This window comes from Urocitellus parryii, chromosome 7 (assembly GCF_045843805.1).
Source record: "Urocitellus parryii isolate mUroPar1 chromosome 7, mUroPar1.hap1, whole genome shotgun sequence".
Taxonomy (NCBI): domain Eukaryota; kingdom Metazoa; phylum Chordata; class Mammalia; order Rodentia; family Sciuridae; genus Urocitellus; species Urocitellus parryii.
This window is the reverse complement of record NC_135537.1, coordinates 142,779,527-142,794,589: the sequence shown is the minus strand read 5'-3', so window position 1 is coordinate 142,794,589 and position 15,063 is coordinate 142,779,527. Positions and strand designations below refer to the sequence as shown.

General features: G+C 33.6%; 1 protein-coding gene across 2 annotated transcripts in view; it reads right to left on the bottom strand.

Annotated features, from left to right (window-relative positions):
* Positions 1-15,063, bottom strand: part of Nf1 (neurofibromin 1) — a 251,252-nt gene that overhangs the window by 34,861 nt on the left and 201,328 nt on the right. For both annotated transcript variants that reach the window (XM_077800375.1, XM_077800376.1), the window contains 11 exons: positions 11,885-12,078; positions 10,753-10,893; positions 10,322-10,601; positions 9,367-9,581; positions 9,064-9,125; positions 8,805-8,919; positions 8,200-8,301; positions 6,184-6,324; positions 3,636-3,762; positions 2,521-2,652; positions 1,429-1,564 (listed from right to left, as the gene is read on the bottom strand). In XM_077800375.1, the coding sequence (XP_077656501.1) occupies positions 1,429-1,564; positions 2,521-2,652; positions 3,636-3,762; positions 6,184-6,324; positions 8,200-8,301; positions 8,805-8,919; positions 9,064-9,125; positions 9,367-9,581; positions 10,322-10,601; positions 10,753-10,893; positions 11,885-12,078 (1,645 nt within the window). The remainder of the gene's footprint in view (positions 1-1,428; positions 1,565-2,520; positions 2,653-3,635; positions 3,763-6,183; positions 6,325-8,199; positions 8,302-8,804; positions 8,920-9,063; positions 9,126-9,366; positions 9,582-10,321; positions 10,602-10,752; positions 10,894-11,884; positions 12,079-15,063) is intronic.

Sequence of the window (15,063 nt, the reverse complement as noted above, 5' to 3'; positions counted from 1 at the left end):
GTGTTGAGGATCAAACCCAGTGCATCACACATGTTAGGCAAGCGCTCTACCACTGAGCTACAACCCCAGCCCTGCACTGATTTTTTAAATAGAGAAAAATCAAGTTTAGGCAATTATTTTCTTGGTTTAAATACCAAGAAAATCAAACTTTAAATTATTTGGCTTGATTGGGGACTGTCAATCAAACTTTGACAGGGGAACTGTCAGGCAAACTCACTTTCTCCTTTCCATAACAAAAAGGACAGAAGAAATACAGTCATAAAATGGCTAATGAATAAGACTACTGCATACCAAGTATATGCAGATAAATTTTGCATACACTGTTAAAAATCTTATTGGGAGGGCTTGGGATGTGGCTCAATCGGTAGCGCGCTCGCCTGGCATGCGTACGGCCCGGGTTCGATCCTCAGCACCACATACCAACAAAGATGTTGTGTCCGCCGAGAACTAAAAAATAAATATTAAAAAAAATTCTCTCTCTCTCTCTCTCTCTCCTCTCTCACTCTCTCTTTTAAAAAAAAAAAAATCTTATTGGGAAACCGTGGAGGGCTTTTTTATTAAAAAGCAGAAAGTTAATAAATTGAATAATATAAGCTCTACAAATAAGAGATTCTATGTTCAATGTTGTATCTAAACCTTAAAGATATTTTTGTTTAGAGCTGGGTGTGGTGGCGCACGCCTGTAATCTCAGTAGCTCTGGAAGCTGAGACAACAGGATTGCCAGTTCAAAGCAAGGCTCAGCAAAAGTGAAGCACTAAACAACAAAATAGGGCTAGGGATGTGGCTCAGTGGTCGAGTGCCTTTGAGTTCAATCCCCAGTACCCAAAAAATTAAAATTAAATATTTTTGTTTAATTGAAAATGCCAAAAATCCCCAAATGATGCCATTTCATCTAATTTCTCCAAGTTATACTGAAAAATATACTACCTCAAATCACATATAACATTGAACATAATTTCATTGGTTTTCATCTAAATCTGTACTAAAGAAAGCTTCTTAATGACTTTAATGTGATACAAGTAAACACAATTTTTGTGAGGGCATGCATGGTTTTACAAATCTACATGGTTTAGCTTCTATCATGAAATATGCAACTGTTACTTCTATTTCATGCTGTTTTTTCCAAGACCCTTTGCTGCAACCTAATCCTTTCAAATCATCTGTTATTCAACTGGTTTGTGCTTAACAAAGGCAAACTAATGATAACATTAACACAATGAGACTAGAATGATAACTATCCTATTACTAACTCATAAAATATTATATATTTATAGTTTTGATTTCCTAGACTATTATTTCACTTCCTTGACTATCTCTAGATTCCCCTCTATGTTATCTTCTAGATGATTCTGCCACTTGCTTTCACTGGCATTGGAAAATTGAAACTTGATTATAATTATGTAATTATGGAAGAGTAAGTCCACTTACCTATAGCTGGGATCACCATGATGAATGGGATACGTATCCATGGGAACATTTTCCATTGAAATGTCAGTAAGAAGAAGGGACTTTCTATGTTTGAGGCTACAGCGACTTCGAACCTCTTCAGACACTGTGAGTAAAGCTAAAATAAAAGAGAAAGCAGATTAAAAAATTTAACAAGTCACTAGTGTCACCTAAAACAGGATAGATTTCTAAAGAGGGTAACACCTGTTAAAGGTGCATTTAAAAAGCCCTAGAGTATGTGAGGTTCAGGGATATAAACCCTAATGACAGACCTGTTCATCTGTTTTGGAAGGCTACATAAACATGAAATATACAAAGAGATTTAATAAGCACCTTTTTTTTTCAAGGGCTTAAATGTACATTTGATCTCAACAAATAAAAAGTAGTCAGGGCAGGTATTATTAAGTTCACTGAGGAGAACACTCAAGAGATGTTAAATGATTGGCTATGAAATAAAAAAGTTGCAACAAATGGAACCTGCTAAACTGGGAATCAGCACTTGCCACTGAACAACTACATTCAAGAACTGTGAGAGTGCTAAATGTTGCTGAGCAAAGAAACAAAAATTAGAAAAGAGCAAATAGGGGAGGTTTAATGGATTAGTATGAATGGGGCAGACATTTCAGATAAAATGGCATGAGGAATAACTTTTGAAGAGGCAGAAAGTCACTACTAAGAGATGGGAAGTAGATTAACTTAAAATAGTCCACCCATTTGGAGAAATATAAAAAATTAGGCTTATGAAATTTAGATAAAGAAGGTAGAATCAGAGTTGCTTGAGGGCCTAGGATGCTAGCCTGAGGCATTCAGATTTTATGACAAACCACAGGGAGCCACTGTTGTGTTCTGAACCAAAGAAGACAAAAGGAACACATTCCAGATTTTATTAGGAAAAACGTTTTGGCAAAACTTTCTAAGTTTTAACCACATCAAAGGACTGGCCTATGAACCTATGAATTATTTACTCTGCCAATTAGCCAGCTGAAGGACCCATATAGGTAGGTATTTGTACTTTTTGGTTTTCCTAAGATAAAGTTGTAGCAATATTAATTTTGTCTTGTTTTTTGTTTTTACCTGCCAAGTAAGCCACACTCTGCGTATTCACCTCAAATTTGTCACAATTTCTATGTTTATTAACCAGAGTTAGTAGTGTATGCAAAATTCTGACTGTTCTTGCAACAATGGCAGGAGAAGGATGCCTGTACCCTATAAAAAAATAAAAACAAATAAAATGTTAATTTATCCTGTTAATATTTTCCACAGGAATTTTATAAGGAAGTAAAATCAAATGTATATGTTTACAGTGGTAGGTACCCATCAGGTAAAAATTAGGGAACTTCTATGATCCCTCATGCCTAAGAATTATTTAAATTGATACAAAACTGGAGACTCAAGTTCTAGCTTGACACTCACTCAAAACACTATGCTATTCCTAATAACCACAGTCTCTGATCATGACTGCATCATATTATATTCACTGCTATCAAGTTGTAAAGTCAGCAATGAAGAATAAAGCCAGGTCAGAAAGTGAAGGATGAGGAACAGCTGACGAGCACTGGCTATAAGTAATACAGGAATCTGGAGGGGTGGGGATAGGATCCAAGAGATGAGGTTCTGTGGTATAATAATGGTACTGATCTATAATACACTGGAAACAAGCTGAAGAAAATCTGTAATCAAATCTGTACAACAAGATTTTCTAATATAAATTAACCAAATAACACTGATCTACAATGTCTTGTTTTGCTAATCAACAGAATACTTAAGTACTATTACTAATAACATAGTTATTAAAAGGCTCAGTATGTAGAATTTCTTTTTTGTTTGAAGGGGCTGGGGTTTGTTATACACCTAGCCCTAGTACTTAGGAATTTTACAAAAAATCAACTCTTTTGCATTTTTTTTTTTAGAGCAAAGTAACAATTTATTTTTGAAACAAAGAAAGTGGAGCTCCTAAAGGAAGGAATCCTAAGTGGGTTGCCATCTTCTGCTTTTTAAGTAAATCTGATACTTGATATGGAAATTAGGCTCTATTAAAATACATACTGAACAAAATATAACTCAATAAGACAAAATTTGGATTTAAAGTAAACATATGGGTTAAATTATTTCAAGTAACCAATTATTTTAATTACTTCCAGCTTCTAGGTAGCGCTTCATACTAACATTCTGACATAAGGCCTCTCTACCTTTCAAGAGGTGTCCCACCAGTGCAAAGTTAAAGTTAGAATTGAAATTAAGTCCAACAAAATGATCCATTTGCTTGCAGTGCCATTCCAGAGGATTCCGGATTGCCATAAATACCTCTTCCGGACTCTATTGAAAATAATCATGAGAGAATTAATGAAGTTCACACAGAAGCTTTCTTCACTTCTTAATTTTTTTTTTGCCATGCAGGGGATCTAACCCAGGAACTCACCTATGCTAGGCAAGCACTTAGTCACTGAGTTACAGGTCTAGTTCAGAAGCTTTCTTTAAAAGGTCACTTATTTAGAGTTTCATGGCACACACTTGTTATCCCCAGCTACTTGGGATTGCAAGTTTGGGACAGCCTCAATAACTTGGTTAAACTGTCTCCAAAAAATAAAAATAAAAAAATAAAGTCTGGGATGTACAGCATCCCTGGGTTTAATTCCTAGTGCCTCCCCTAAAAATATACACCAATGATTGATTTTTGTGTTCAATAGTTATGACAAGTAATCCTTTAAGTTGAGAGAAATTATTTTCAGCTACAGAAAACCACAGAAGAATATTAAAAATTAATTAGTACAAGATGCAAGATAGTCAAGCACTTAAATAATAAGACAGTAGAACAATGAAATAGCATTTATTTATTTATAATACATTATTTTTTATTTCAGTGTAAGTTTATTTTGGGTATGTAGTTTGTTCCTCCACCTACTCCCTCAAGCTGGGGCTTTGCATGTTGTCTAGGCTTACATTAAACTCCTGAACTAGGAACTGGGTTTAAAGCTCAGTTCATAGCACTTGCCTAGTACATGTGAGGCACTGGGTTTGATCCTCGGCATCACATTAAAAAAAAATAAATAATAAATGTATTGTGTTCATCTACAACTAAAAAACAAAAACAAACAAAAAACCCAAATTCCTGGACTCAAGTGATCCTCCTGCCTCAACCTCCCAAGTAGCTGGGCCTGGAAGCGTGCATCTATGAACCCAGATATCATCCTGGTGACTTTTAACAAGCTTTATTAACTGATTTCTAGTATTTTAGGGCCCTAGAATAGTTTGGATTTAAAGTAAACCATGTGCGTTAAATTATGGGGCATAGTTCCTTCTACTGGGCTCTTTCTGGCTTTGAAAACGCCAGATACTTCCTTTTTTGGGGGGTTCTGGATATTTACCCAGAGGTGCTTCACCAATGAGCTACATTCCCAGCCACCCACCCTGTTTTTTAAAATTTTGAGCAGGGTCTCACTAAGTTGCTGAGGCTGGCTTTTAACTTGTGATCCCCCTGTCTTAGCCCTCCAAAACACTGGGATTACCAAGGCGAACATTTCTAAGATACAAACACTTTATTTGCAAATATTCTTTCTTTTTTTTTTTTTTTTCCTGTGGTGGTATAAGGAGTAAACTCAAGGACCCTTAATTACTGAGTTATAATCCAGCCCTTTTTACTTTTTATTTTGAGATAGGGTCTCACTAAGTTTATAAGCCTGGCCTCAAACTTGTGATCTTCCTGCTTAAGTTTTCTGAGTAGTTGGGATTATAGCCATGTGCCACTATGCCCGGCTACAAATATTCCTAACATACAAATAGCCTATAAGTAGATATCACTTTGACCACTATTGTCCCAAGACAACTCCAGAAAAGAACAAAAAGTTAAGAAAGAAGGGTTCTAGTTCGGAGCTAGATATATGAATCAGGACAAGTTATTTAACCATTGTTCCTTTGTATTGGTAAAATACTTTCAAACTCTAAGATTAATTTCATTTCCAGTTGGGTGAGGTGGCATATGCCTATAATCTTAGCTATTTGAAAGGCTGAGACAGGAGGCTTTCAAGTTTGAGGCCCTGTCTCAAAAAAAATAAAAAGGGGTAAGGATGTAGCTAAGTGGTAGATCATCCCTGTGTTGACTCCCTATAACTGGGGGGAAATTATTTCCACAATTCCTAGCTATTCTGGGTCTATACAAAATTAGGCAGACTGAACAAATACTGTTTTTTTTTTTGGGGGGGGAGGGGGGTTCCTTTAGATTTTCCAACTTCCTTATTAGGTTTTAATAATACTGATCTTCCTGCTTAAGTTTTCTGAGTAGTTGGGATTACAGCCAACTACTATTATACTTTTCATTAAGTAGCATTAGTTAATAAAAACAAGCACTTTTTTAGATTATTTCTTTATTTGTGAAATAGGAATGGAGAATGCTAACCTCTACCTTGGAGTTATCAAAATGAAAAATAATGAATGTACAGTGCTTAGCATAAGGCCTGGCACAGTTGCTATTATTACCACTCAGTATTATTTATCTTAAATCTATTTGTTAGCATCAGCAAGCACCATTTTTTGCTATCTGTATACAGAAAATATGTACTAAAGTTTAAATAGGTTTTTTTATGAGCTGGTAAGAAACTTTACTCACACTAAACTAAATTAAAAATTTCCATATTTAAATTATAGACTTCTTTTGATTTTTAAAAGAATCACACAGCAATAAAAAGAAAAAGAAGTACTAAATGCATGTAATCTAGGAATTCCAAAGGAAAGTTTGCTTACCTTGTCATTGAATATCCGGAGACTATCTAAGGTATGTAGATTTTGTTCAAGAAGTGCAGTGCCTGCTGAATATAAGTTGACCTCATCCAGCTGGAGCACTGCCACAGCTACCCAAAAGAGGGCTTTGTGCAAAGGGGAGTCCTGGCAAAGGAAGACAAATTTCCAGGTTAGTAAGCTGAACATAAAATTCATGCCTCCTCAGCATAAAACAAAGTATGCTATCTTGCAAAATTACCCATGCTTTCTTTTGGGGGAGGAGATAAATATAGATAAGTTCTTTGTCTTTTTCATATGTATAACTAAAGACATGGTTATCTGGACTGAGATCATAGCATCTTCTTTGATTTCTCTCTGTTCTGGATTCCCAAATCCAGTTTTCTAGTGCAGTCTCTCAAATTTGTCATTTCTTTTGTATTGCTGATGATGATGCAATCCTCAGGCCACCCTTTATTCAACATGTGGATTCTTTCTGCCTTCAGTTTTTCCCTATTCCAACCTACTGGGTACTGTATCACCAGAATGATCTAAGTCCTGCTCTTGTCATATTTTTTGTCTGCTAAAAAACGGTATATATTAAAACTCCTTTCTGAAGAATGTTGAATGTTGTATTAATTTTATCTAATCTTCACAATTTTCTTGCAAAATTTCTCCATAACAACTTGAATGGTCTATCCACCATCTCACCATGTCCTAGCATTCTTGTACAGTCCCTATTGCTATATTTTGCTGCTCAAGGCTTGCTTCTCTTTCTCTCTACCTATACTAAATCTTATCTATCTCTAATTTTGAACTCTTGTCACTCTTACTAGAATATTAATCTCTTGCTGCTCTGAGTTAAAAATACATATTATTGGTAATTCTTATTTAGCACTGTGTTTTATGGGGAACTACATGGATTTAAAATCAGACAGCTTTGGATTAGAATCATGGTTCCAGTCTTAGGCCTTCTGAGTCTCATTTTTACTTACATGAATGAGGATAAGAAAATCATTTTGTATCATTTAAGATTAAGATATCTGTAGGAGTGGGGTTATGGCTCAGTGTTAGAGTGCTTGCCTAGCATGTGTGAAGCACTGGGTTCAATCCTTAGCACCACATATAAATAAATAAATAATGAAGACCCATCAACAACTTAAAAAAACAAACAAAAAAGACATCTGTAAAACATCTAGCTCTACCAGGGATACAATAGGTATTTATTTTTCTGTAATCACTTCCTAGACTGGCATGCCTTGGAATTCAATTCAAAGAATTATATGACTGTAGAGTTGGAAGGTAATAACATGCCATTATCTAGTCTAGTTTACTCATTTTATCTATATGGAAACAAAATGCCCAGATATGTAAATCACCTGCCAGAGGTCACAAAGCTGAGATGAGCTCAGACAATCCTAAATTAGTAACTGTATCATTTTATTCCTTTTAAATTTTACCTTCATAACACACCCAAACTCTCTTTTTTAAGTCACAGTGGTGAGGACCTTATAAATACGAGGTAAGGGCTCAGTTATTGAGCTCTACTCCCAGTCTAGTACCAAACTCTTTTGATGATCAGATATACTTCTCTTGGCTTTATATTTTCTACTTACTAACACTAAGTATTTTACTTACTTTGTTTATTATCTATCCACTCCATGACCCTCTAAACTCATCCTAGAATACAAGCTCCATGAGGGCAGGCAATTTTTATTGGCTTGATTGGCACTACATATATCTCTAGCATCTATGACAGAACCTGGCACACAGTAGATATGCAACAATTATTAGATGAAAGAATTAAGAATAGGTCCTTTAGGATTGATGAGATATAAAATTACAAGTACTTGAGAATGCATTTTCCATACTTATTTTTTCCTTTAATGTAACACCTTCAAACAACTAAACTTTGTGACAAGATGTTCCACCTTAACTATGACCTTCCCTTAATCCATCTTAATTTCTGAACTCCTTACAAGTAAAGAACATGTAATACTGCCACCCAAAATGAAAAAACTTAATGTGCTATACAATAATTACCTTATTAAGAAGTGGCTGTAATTTGGTTAGTGCTATTACTGTAGCTTCTATCAGAACTTGACTGTTGTAAGTATCAGGTCCTTTTAAGCAACTCTCAAGTGCCTTTTAGGAAAACAGAATTTTTTATTTTACTTTGATTGAAATAAAACAAACTCCTAAACTGAATCTCAGAAATCAGTTCAGAAATATTTACTTATTCAACAAGTATGAGAATTTTTTCTAATACAATGGTGATCTTAGTAGCTAGTTTGATATACATTATTTCTTGTTTTCTAAAGCATTTCTATAATATATTCTAATAAGACAGGCAATATTATAGTAATTACAAGTTATACAATTTTTGTAAGTCTTACCAAATAGTAAACTTCATAAATCTGATAAAATATTAAGGGTTCATGCTTAAAAAAAGAGGAAAGTTACTCCTGAAGATACAGCTTCTTTAAAAGAGAAGATTTCTTCACTTCCAAGAATTACAATAAAGAAGATAAAATCCATCTTTTAAATGTTTTAAGCAACATAATTAAGTTTTTATTAAATTTAAAAATAATGGAAGATATGCTTTACAATTTGGGAACCACAAATATTTGAGAGAAGGGAAGAAGTACCTTGCTAAGAATACGGATAATCTGCTTTATCTGCCCATGAGAGACTCGTTTGCTAATACAGCCAAAGACTACAAGAGCTCTCGGTTGCAAGGATGGATTATACTGGAATGCAAATCTGCAATTAAAAGATCAAAAGAGTTTATAAAAACCTTTTTGTTCAACCCAAACACACTAAATAATAAGATATTGACTATGCAGTAATAGCCATCTTTTCAACAACTCACATACTTTTACAATTTATATTTAATTTGGGACCCACCTTTGAGCTAGTTCTGTCCACTGATCCAGCCACTTGCATGCTGGGATATCTCTCATACATGCCTAAAAAAAGAAAAATATACGCTTATATGTATATGCAAACATTTTTAGAAACATTTCAATAATGCCCATCATGTCATTAAATAAATGACCTTTATGTTACCAATAAATAACAAATTCCATGGAGGTGTTTTTATTCAAGTATTAAGTGCAAAACAGCAGAACATATCAGTATTTCTTCTGTACAATGTTAGATTTTTAAAAATTATTTTAACTTAGTGTCTTATCATTTTGCCTTAAATACCTCCATGATCTCCAATAAAGCTTCTGTGACTGTTTCCAAGGATGTCAAAGCAAAAGTCTCCCTCTCATAGGAGCCCGGAGAGAACGACCTGTCTCGGTAACTGGAACGGAAGGCAATGACAGCAGCTGACTTAACTTTACTAATGCCAAACAGCAAGTAAAATTTGGGTAATGAGAACTCTGTTAGACTGAGTCTCAAAACTTGCTTGGTCTCTTCTGTAAAAGAAAAAAGGAACAAGTAAAAACTTTGAAGATATATATATATATATTTTTTGTATTGCTATATATATTATATAGATATATTTATATAAAATATCTATCTATCTATTTATCTATCTATATATTTGTATTGGGTGGGGGACTGAACCCAGAGGTGCTTTTCTACTGAGCAACATGTTTTAAGCAACATAATTAAGTTTTTATTAAATTTAAAAATAATGGAAGATATGCTTTACAATTTGGGAACCACAAATATTTGAGAGAAGGGAAGAAGTACCTTGCTAATTTTTTATTTTGAGACAGGTTGTTGTTAAGTTGCTTAGGGCCTTGCTAAGTTGCTGAGGCTGGCCTTGAACTTGGAATCTTCCTGCCTCAATTTCCCAAGTTGCTAGGGTTACAGGCATTTAACAATGTGCCTAGCTGAATTGAAGATCTCCATTTAATCACTAATTAGTACTAGTAATGTAACACAATCTACTTAACATTGAGTATTTAGCTTATGTGATAACTATAAGAGTCTACATGACAAATTTGCACAGAAAATCCTTATTATAACTTGATATAGAATGGAAGTAAATTATTTTTCTTTTTGATAAAATTTTAAGTCATTACTGCAGGCTTAAATTAGCACCTTGGTGTTAAGACACTGTCATAAATAATAAGAAATCTGTACCAACTAGGTGAAGTAAAGTGGAGAAAGGAATAGGTTGAACACAAATTACCTTCCTAGAACTTACCACTAAAATGAAGCTGTGAACAAGTACACAGAGAGTGAATGATATTAATAACCAATCCATGTGTGGAGGCTCTAAGGGACAATGGACCTGTGGCTACTAAGAAAGTAACAACATGGAAGAGGTAAGGGAGATGAGCTGCCACATCAAGGGAATTGTTGAAGGACAGCATCAGCATGTAGCGGGCTAAAATAGCAATATCATCCCACATAAGATGTTGTTCTAAAGTAGGAGTTGGAGATAAGCATGTCTTGTCAATTATTTTGCACATCCTTCCAATGACCTATAAAAAAAACAGAATTTTAAGAAACATGGGACTAAAAGTTCTATTAAAAATTTTAGTTTAACTTTAATATAACAAAACAAAAGCCCTCCGGATAGTAAAAAACAGATAAATAATGCCACGGTCCAGAGGGCAAAGGAAAAGTGATTACCTTGCTTGAAACCAATTTCACATTTCCAGAAGCTAAAGCTACAGCAGTATCTGCCATCACTTCAGCTTTTATTGATCCCAAGCCACCTGTTGCACTGGTTTTGATGAAACTGTCTAGTACAACATCGAGCAGATCTGTAATCTAATGGAAGAGGGAAAATAAACTTGTTTTCAACTACACTGTGAACTTTTAATTTAAAAATATTCAAAGAACAGCCCAATCAATATAAAAACTATTTTATCCAAGGCCTCCAAAATACTAGAAATTTATTAGAGTCCTGTCAAGAAAGGATGAGGATATTCACTTGATTCCTTCAGAGAGTAAAAGATTATTAGTAAAACTAGTAATGTATACATTATCAAAATTTAATAATGTATACATTACTAGTTTCATTCACTTGTAAAGTATCTCTGCTCTTCCTTGACAATATGTGTAACCAACATCATCATCATCGTCGTCGTCATCGTCATCATCATCATTATTATTGGTACTGGGGATTGAACCCAGGACCTTGAATATGTTAGACAAGCAATTAACCACTGAGCTACATCCCCAGCCAACTTAATTATTTTAAAATATAGGAAATGATGTCAAGTACTGAGAAATTTTCTAGTGCTATAAAATTACTTAAAGAATTCACAGCAATGTTCAAACAAGTGTACTGCTTCCTTAAGTGATTACTTTGAAGAAATAAGATACATAATTCTTGTCAGATTAAAAAAGTTACATTAGATCCTTTATTTTAATAGTAGAATTATTATGCTAAAACTATAAATGAAAGCTGATGTCCCTAATGACATCAATAAGAAATACTGACATGGATGGTATGCAAGAATGAGAATACATTTTAAAGCATATGATGTCATATTTCTATAGTTAAACTCTATATGGTTATGTCCTGGAGAAGAGTGCTAAAGTAACTAGTGTTTTTCTGGTTCTGAAACATTCATTAGACATTTACAATTTCAAACTAGATTAAGAATTGGGTGGGCATCTGCATGCTTTTGAAGGAGGCAATTATATTTTCTACAGCTATACCCTAGTGTCCAGGATACAGCTTTGTACAAAGTAGGCACCAAAAAAATAGGTGCACATAGGAGATACTAGATAAATATTTGAGTAAATTCAATACCTGTCCAAGACTCCCCCATATTTTTGCTTGAATAGATGGATACATCTGTTTCTCATTTATGGTCATAGTTATTAGCTTATCAAGAATAGCAGTAACTCTTTGTCGTTTGGCATCATCATTATGCTTGCAGAAACGGACTAGATTTGACAGCCATGGGGTCATATATTCCAAACAAAGGTGTTTCAATTCAATACCTAGAAAAACATATACTATTATCATAGATGATCAATGACAATTACAACAATAATTTTAATATGAAGGAATGAGAGGGGAGGTAAGAATTAAAGATCATTACCTAGAATCAGAGAAAAGAGATTTGGCAAATCATTATCTATCTATAGATTCTATCTGGGAATTAAACCCAGGGGCACTTTATTACTGAGCTACATCCCTAGTCCCTTTTATTATTATTATTTTTTTTTAAATTTTGAGACCAGGTCTCACTTGTCACTGAGATTATAGGCATGTGCTACTGCACCTGGTGGAAAATATATTTTTGAGGATAAGAGGTGAAGAAAGAGAATAAACCTTGAAGAATTTAATCTTAAAAGCAGGTCCAAGTTTTAAAAAATTATCTTATTTTCTCCATTTTAATAATTTCTCATCTAGCTTAAAAATATTTTAAGTTTTATTCTCCCTGGAAAAGGGACATGTAGAGAATTATAGAAAGTTCGGCAGAAGGAGAATGTCACTAAAAAATGAAACCAGTGTTAATATATTAACACATTACCTCATCTTTCCACATGGTTTCAAATATTTGTAGAAATAATATATGCTTATGACAGTGTACACATATATAACCCCCCCAAAAGTTAGGATAATGCTCTATATACAGTATACCCTAAATACTTTCTCATTATACATTTTACTGAGATTTACTCATCATTAAAAATTCTCCAAAACCATTTTTCAATTTGTTTTTGGGGAAAAAAAATAGACTAAGATACAAAATCCTCTGTACACTTAAAAGTCTCAAAGAGAATTTTATAAATTGTAATAAAATATACACAATATAAAATTTAACACTTTAACCACTTTTAAGTATACTTAAAAATATATTAGGTATATTCACATGGTTGTGCAATGATTACCACTAGAATGTTTTCATCTTTCCAAACTGAAACTCTGTAACAAAAACTTGTGTGTGTGTTACTAGATATTATACCCAGGGCATCATAAATGCTAGGTATTGCTATACCACTGAGTTATATCTCAGCCTTTTTATTTTATTTTGAGACAGGATCTTGCTAAATTACCCAGGCTTATTTCAAACTTGTGATCCTTCTACCTCAGCCTCCCACGAAGCTGGGATTATAGGCATATGTCATACCATGTCTGGCCCCTCAAAAAAAAATTCTTTTAATATATTTTTTTAGTTATTGATGTACACAATACCTTTGTTTTATTTGTTTATCTTTATGTGGTCTGAGGATTGAAGCCAGGGCCTCACACATGCTAGGCAAGTACTCTACTACTGAGCAAAAATCCCAGCCCCACCTCAAAAATTTTTAATGGCTTCATATTATTCCGTCATAGATCCAACAAGGTAATTAGTTCCCTGTAGTTTGACTATGCCCCCTTTTTTCTTACTTTAAGGAATGTCATATGAAGTTCAAAAGTAGTCAAAATAAATCTATGGCAATAGAAGTTACAACAGTGTTTACTTTTGGTAAAGGGGCAATATTAAGTGAGAAAGGATCCTCTGAATGTTGGAAATGTTCTGGATCTAGAAACTACTTTTGTGATGTACTGTGATGTATAAAAATTCATCAAATTCTCCATTTAAGATCTGGGCACTTTACTCATGACAAGTTATATTTTAGTTGAAAAATCTAAATAAATTAAAAAATAATCTATGACAAACAACATTAATTCCTTAGGACAAATTATAAAAAGTGGAATTATGAGACCAAAAGGATTGAATACTCTTAAGGGTCTTGATAATCACTTCCAAACTTTCTAGAAAAACTGCTCCTGTTCAATATTCTACAGAGCATCAGTACTGAATTTAAAAATATGTTCTGATCTGATAGCTAAATATGTTATCTCACTATTCTTTCAATTGACATTTTTTGCTTTTATTAATAAACTCAACATAAACATTCTTCTTTAGCATGATTTGTATGTTACTGTTGATTCATTTTTCTTATTTATAAAATCTCTTCATGATTAATGTTAATCTTTTCTAGCATTTACCCTTCTAGGTTTAGATTTATCATCACTTAAAAAAATGTTTTGAAGCTTCATGAAGTTGAATTTGTTCATTATTTGTTTCCATCATCTTGTTTCCTATGTTCTTTACTCATCTAAAAAGTAATTCAATATTAACTTCTTCCTCTTCATTTTTTAATGGTTCTAGTTTTCATATTCAACCCTTAAATACAGGTAGAACTTATTTTGACATCTTGTGGTATGGAAGAAGACCCAACTTAACTCATTTCTCAATCTCATTTCTTAAACAATTTAATCTTTACCCCCTAGTTTACGTTGCTTCTTTATTATCTTTTCTTAAAAGTGATCTGAGTGCTGATTCTTGAACACTCATGTTTTAATTACTATACCACTGTAATATGTTCAGGTATCTGTAATATCAAGTCTTTCTTCCCAATGTTTTCTTAGGGATTCTTTTAATACTTTTTTTTTTTTTAAATGATACTGGAGATTGGACCCAGAGGCACTCTACTAGTGAGGTACGTCCCCCAGCCCTTTAACTTTTTTTTTTTTTTTGGAGAGTGGATCTTGCTAAGTTGCCCAGACTGGCCTCAAACTTGTGATCTTCCTGTCTCAGCCTCATAAATAGTATTCTTAAACCTTCAAGTAGAATTTAAGATCATTTACAGTTTAATTTCCATTCTCACTCTTCAAATTTCATGGTTACTTTCATGGGACTACAATAAATTTGTATCACCTAGGAAGAACTGTTCATGCAGGAATACATTATACCTGTACATCCACTCAAATGTTTTCTTATATTAATATTAATCAATAAACCTTTATACTTTTCCTGTTTAGTTAATCTTATACATTTTCTTATCAGGGTTACGCCTACATTTCTTGCTTGAAAAAACATACATAGTGATCTAGTCTTGATTAAATTGTTAAAGTTTTCAATTACCTAATAAAGAAAAGTCAAGAAATGTGTTTAAACACAGAAAAAAGAAAAGTTGTATGTATCATGA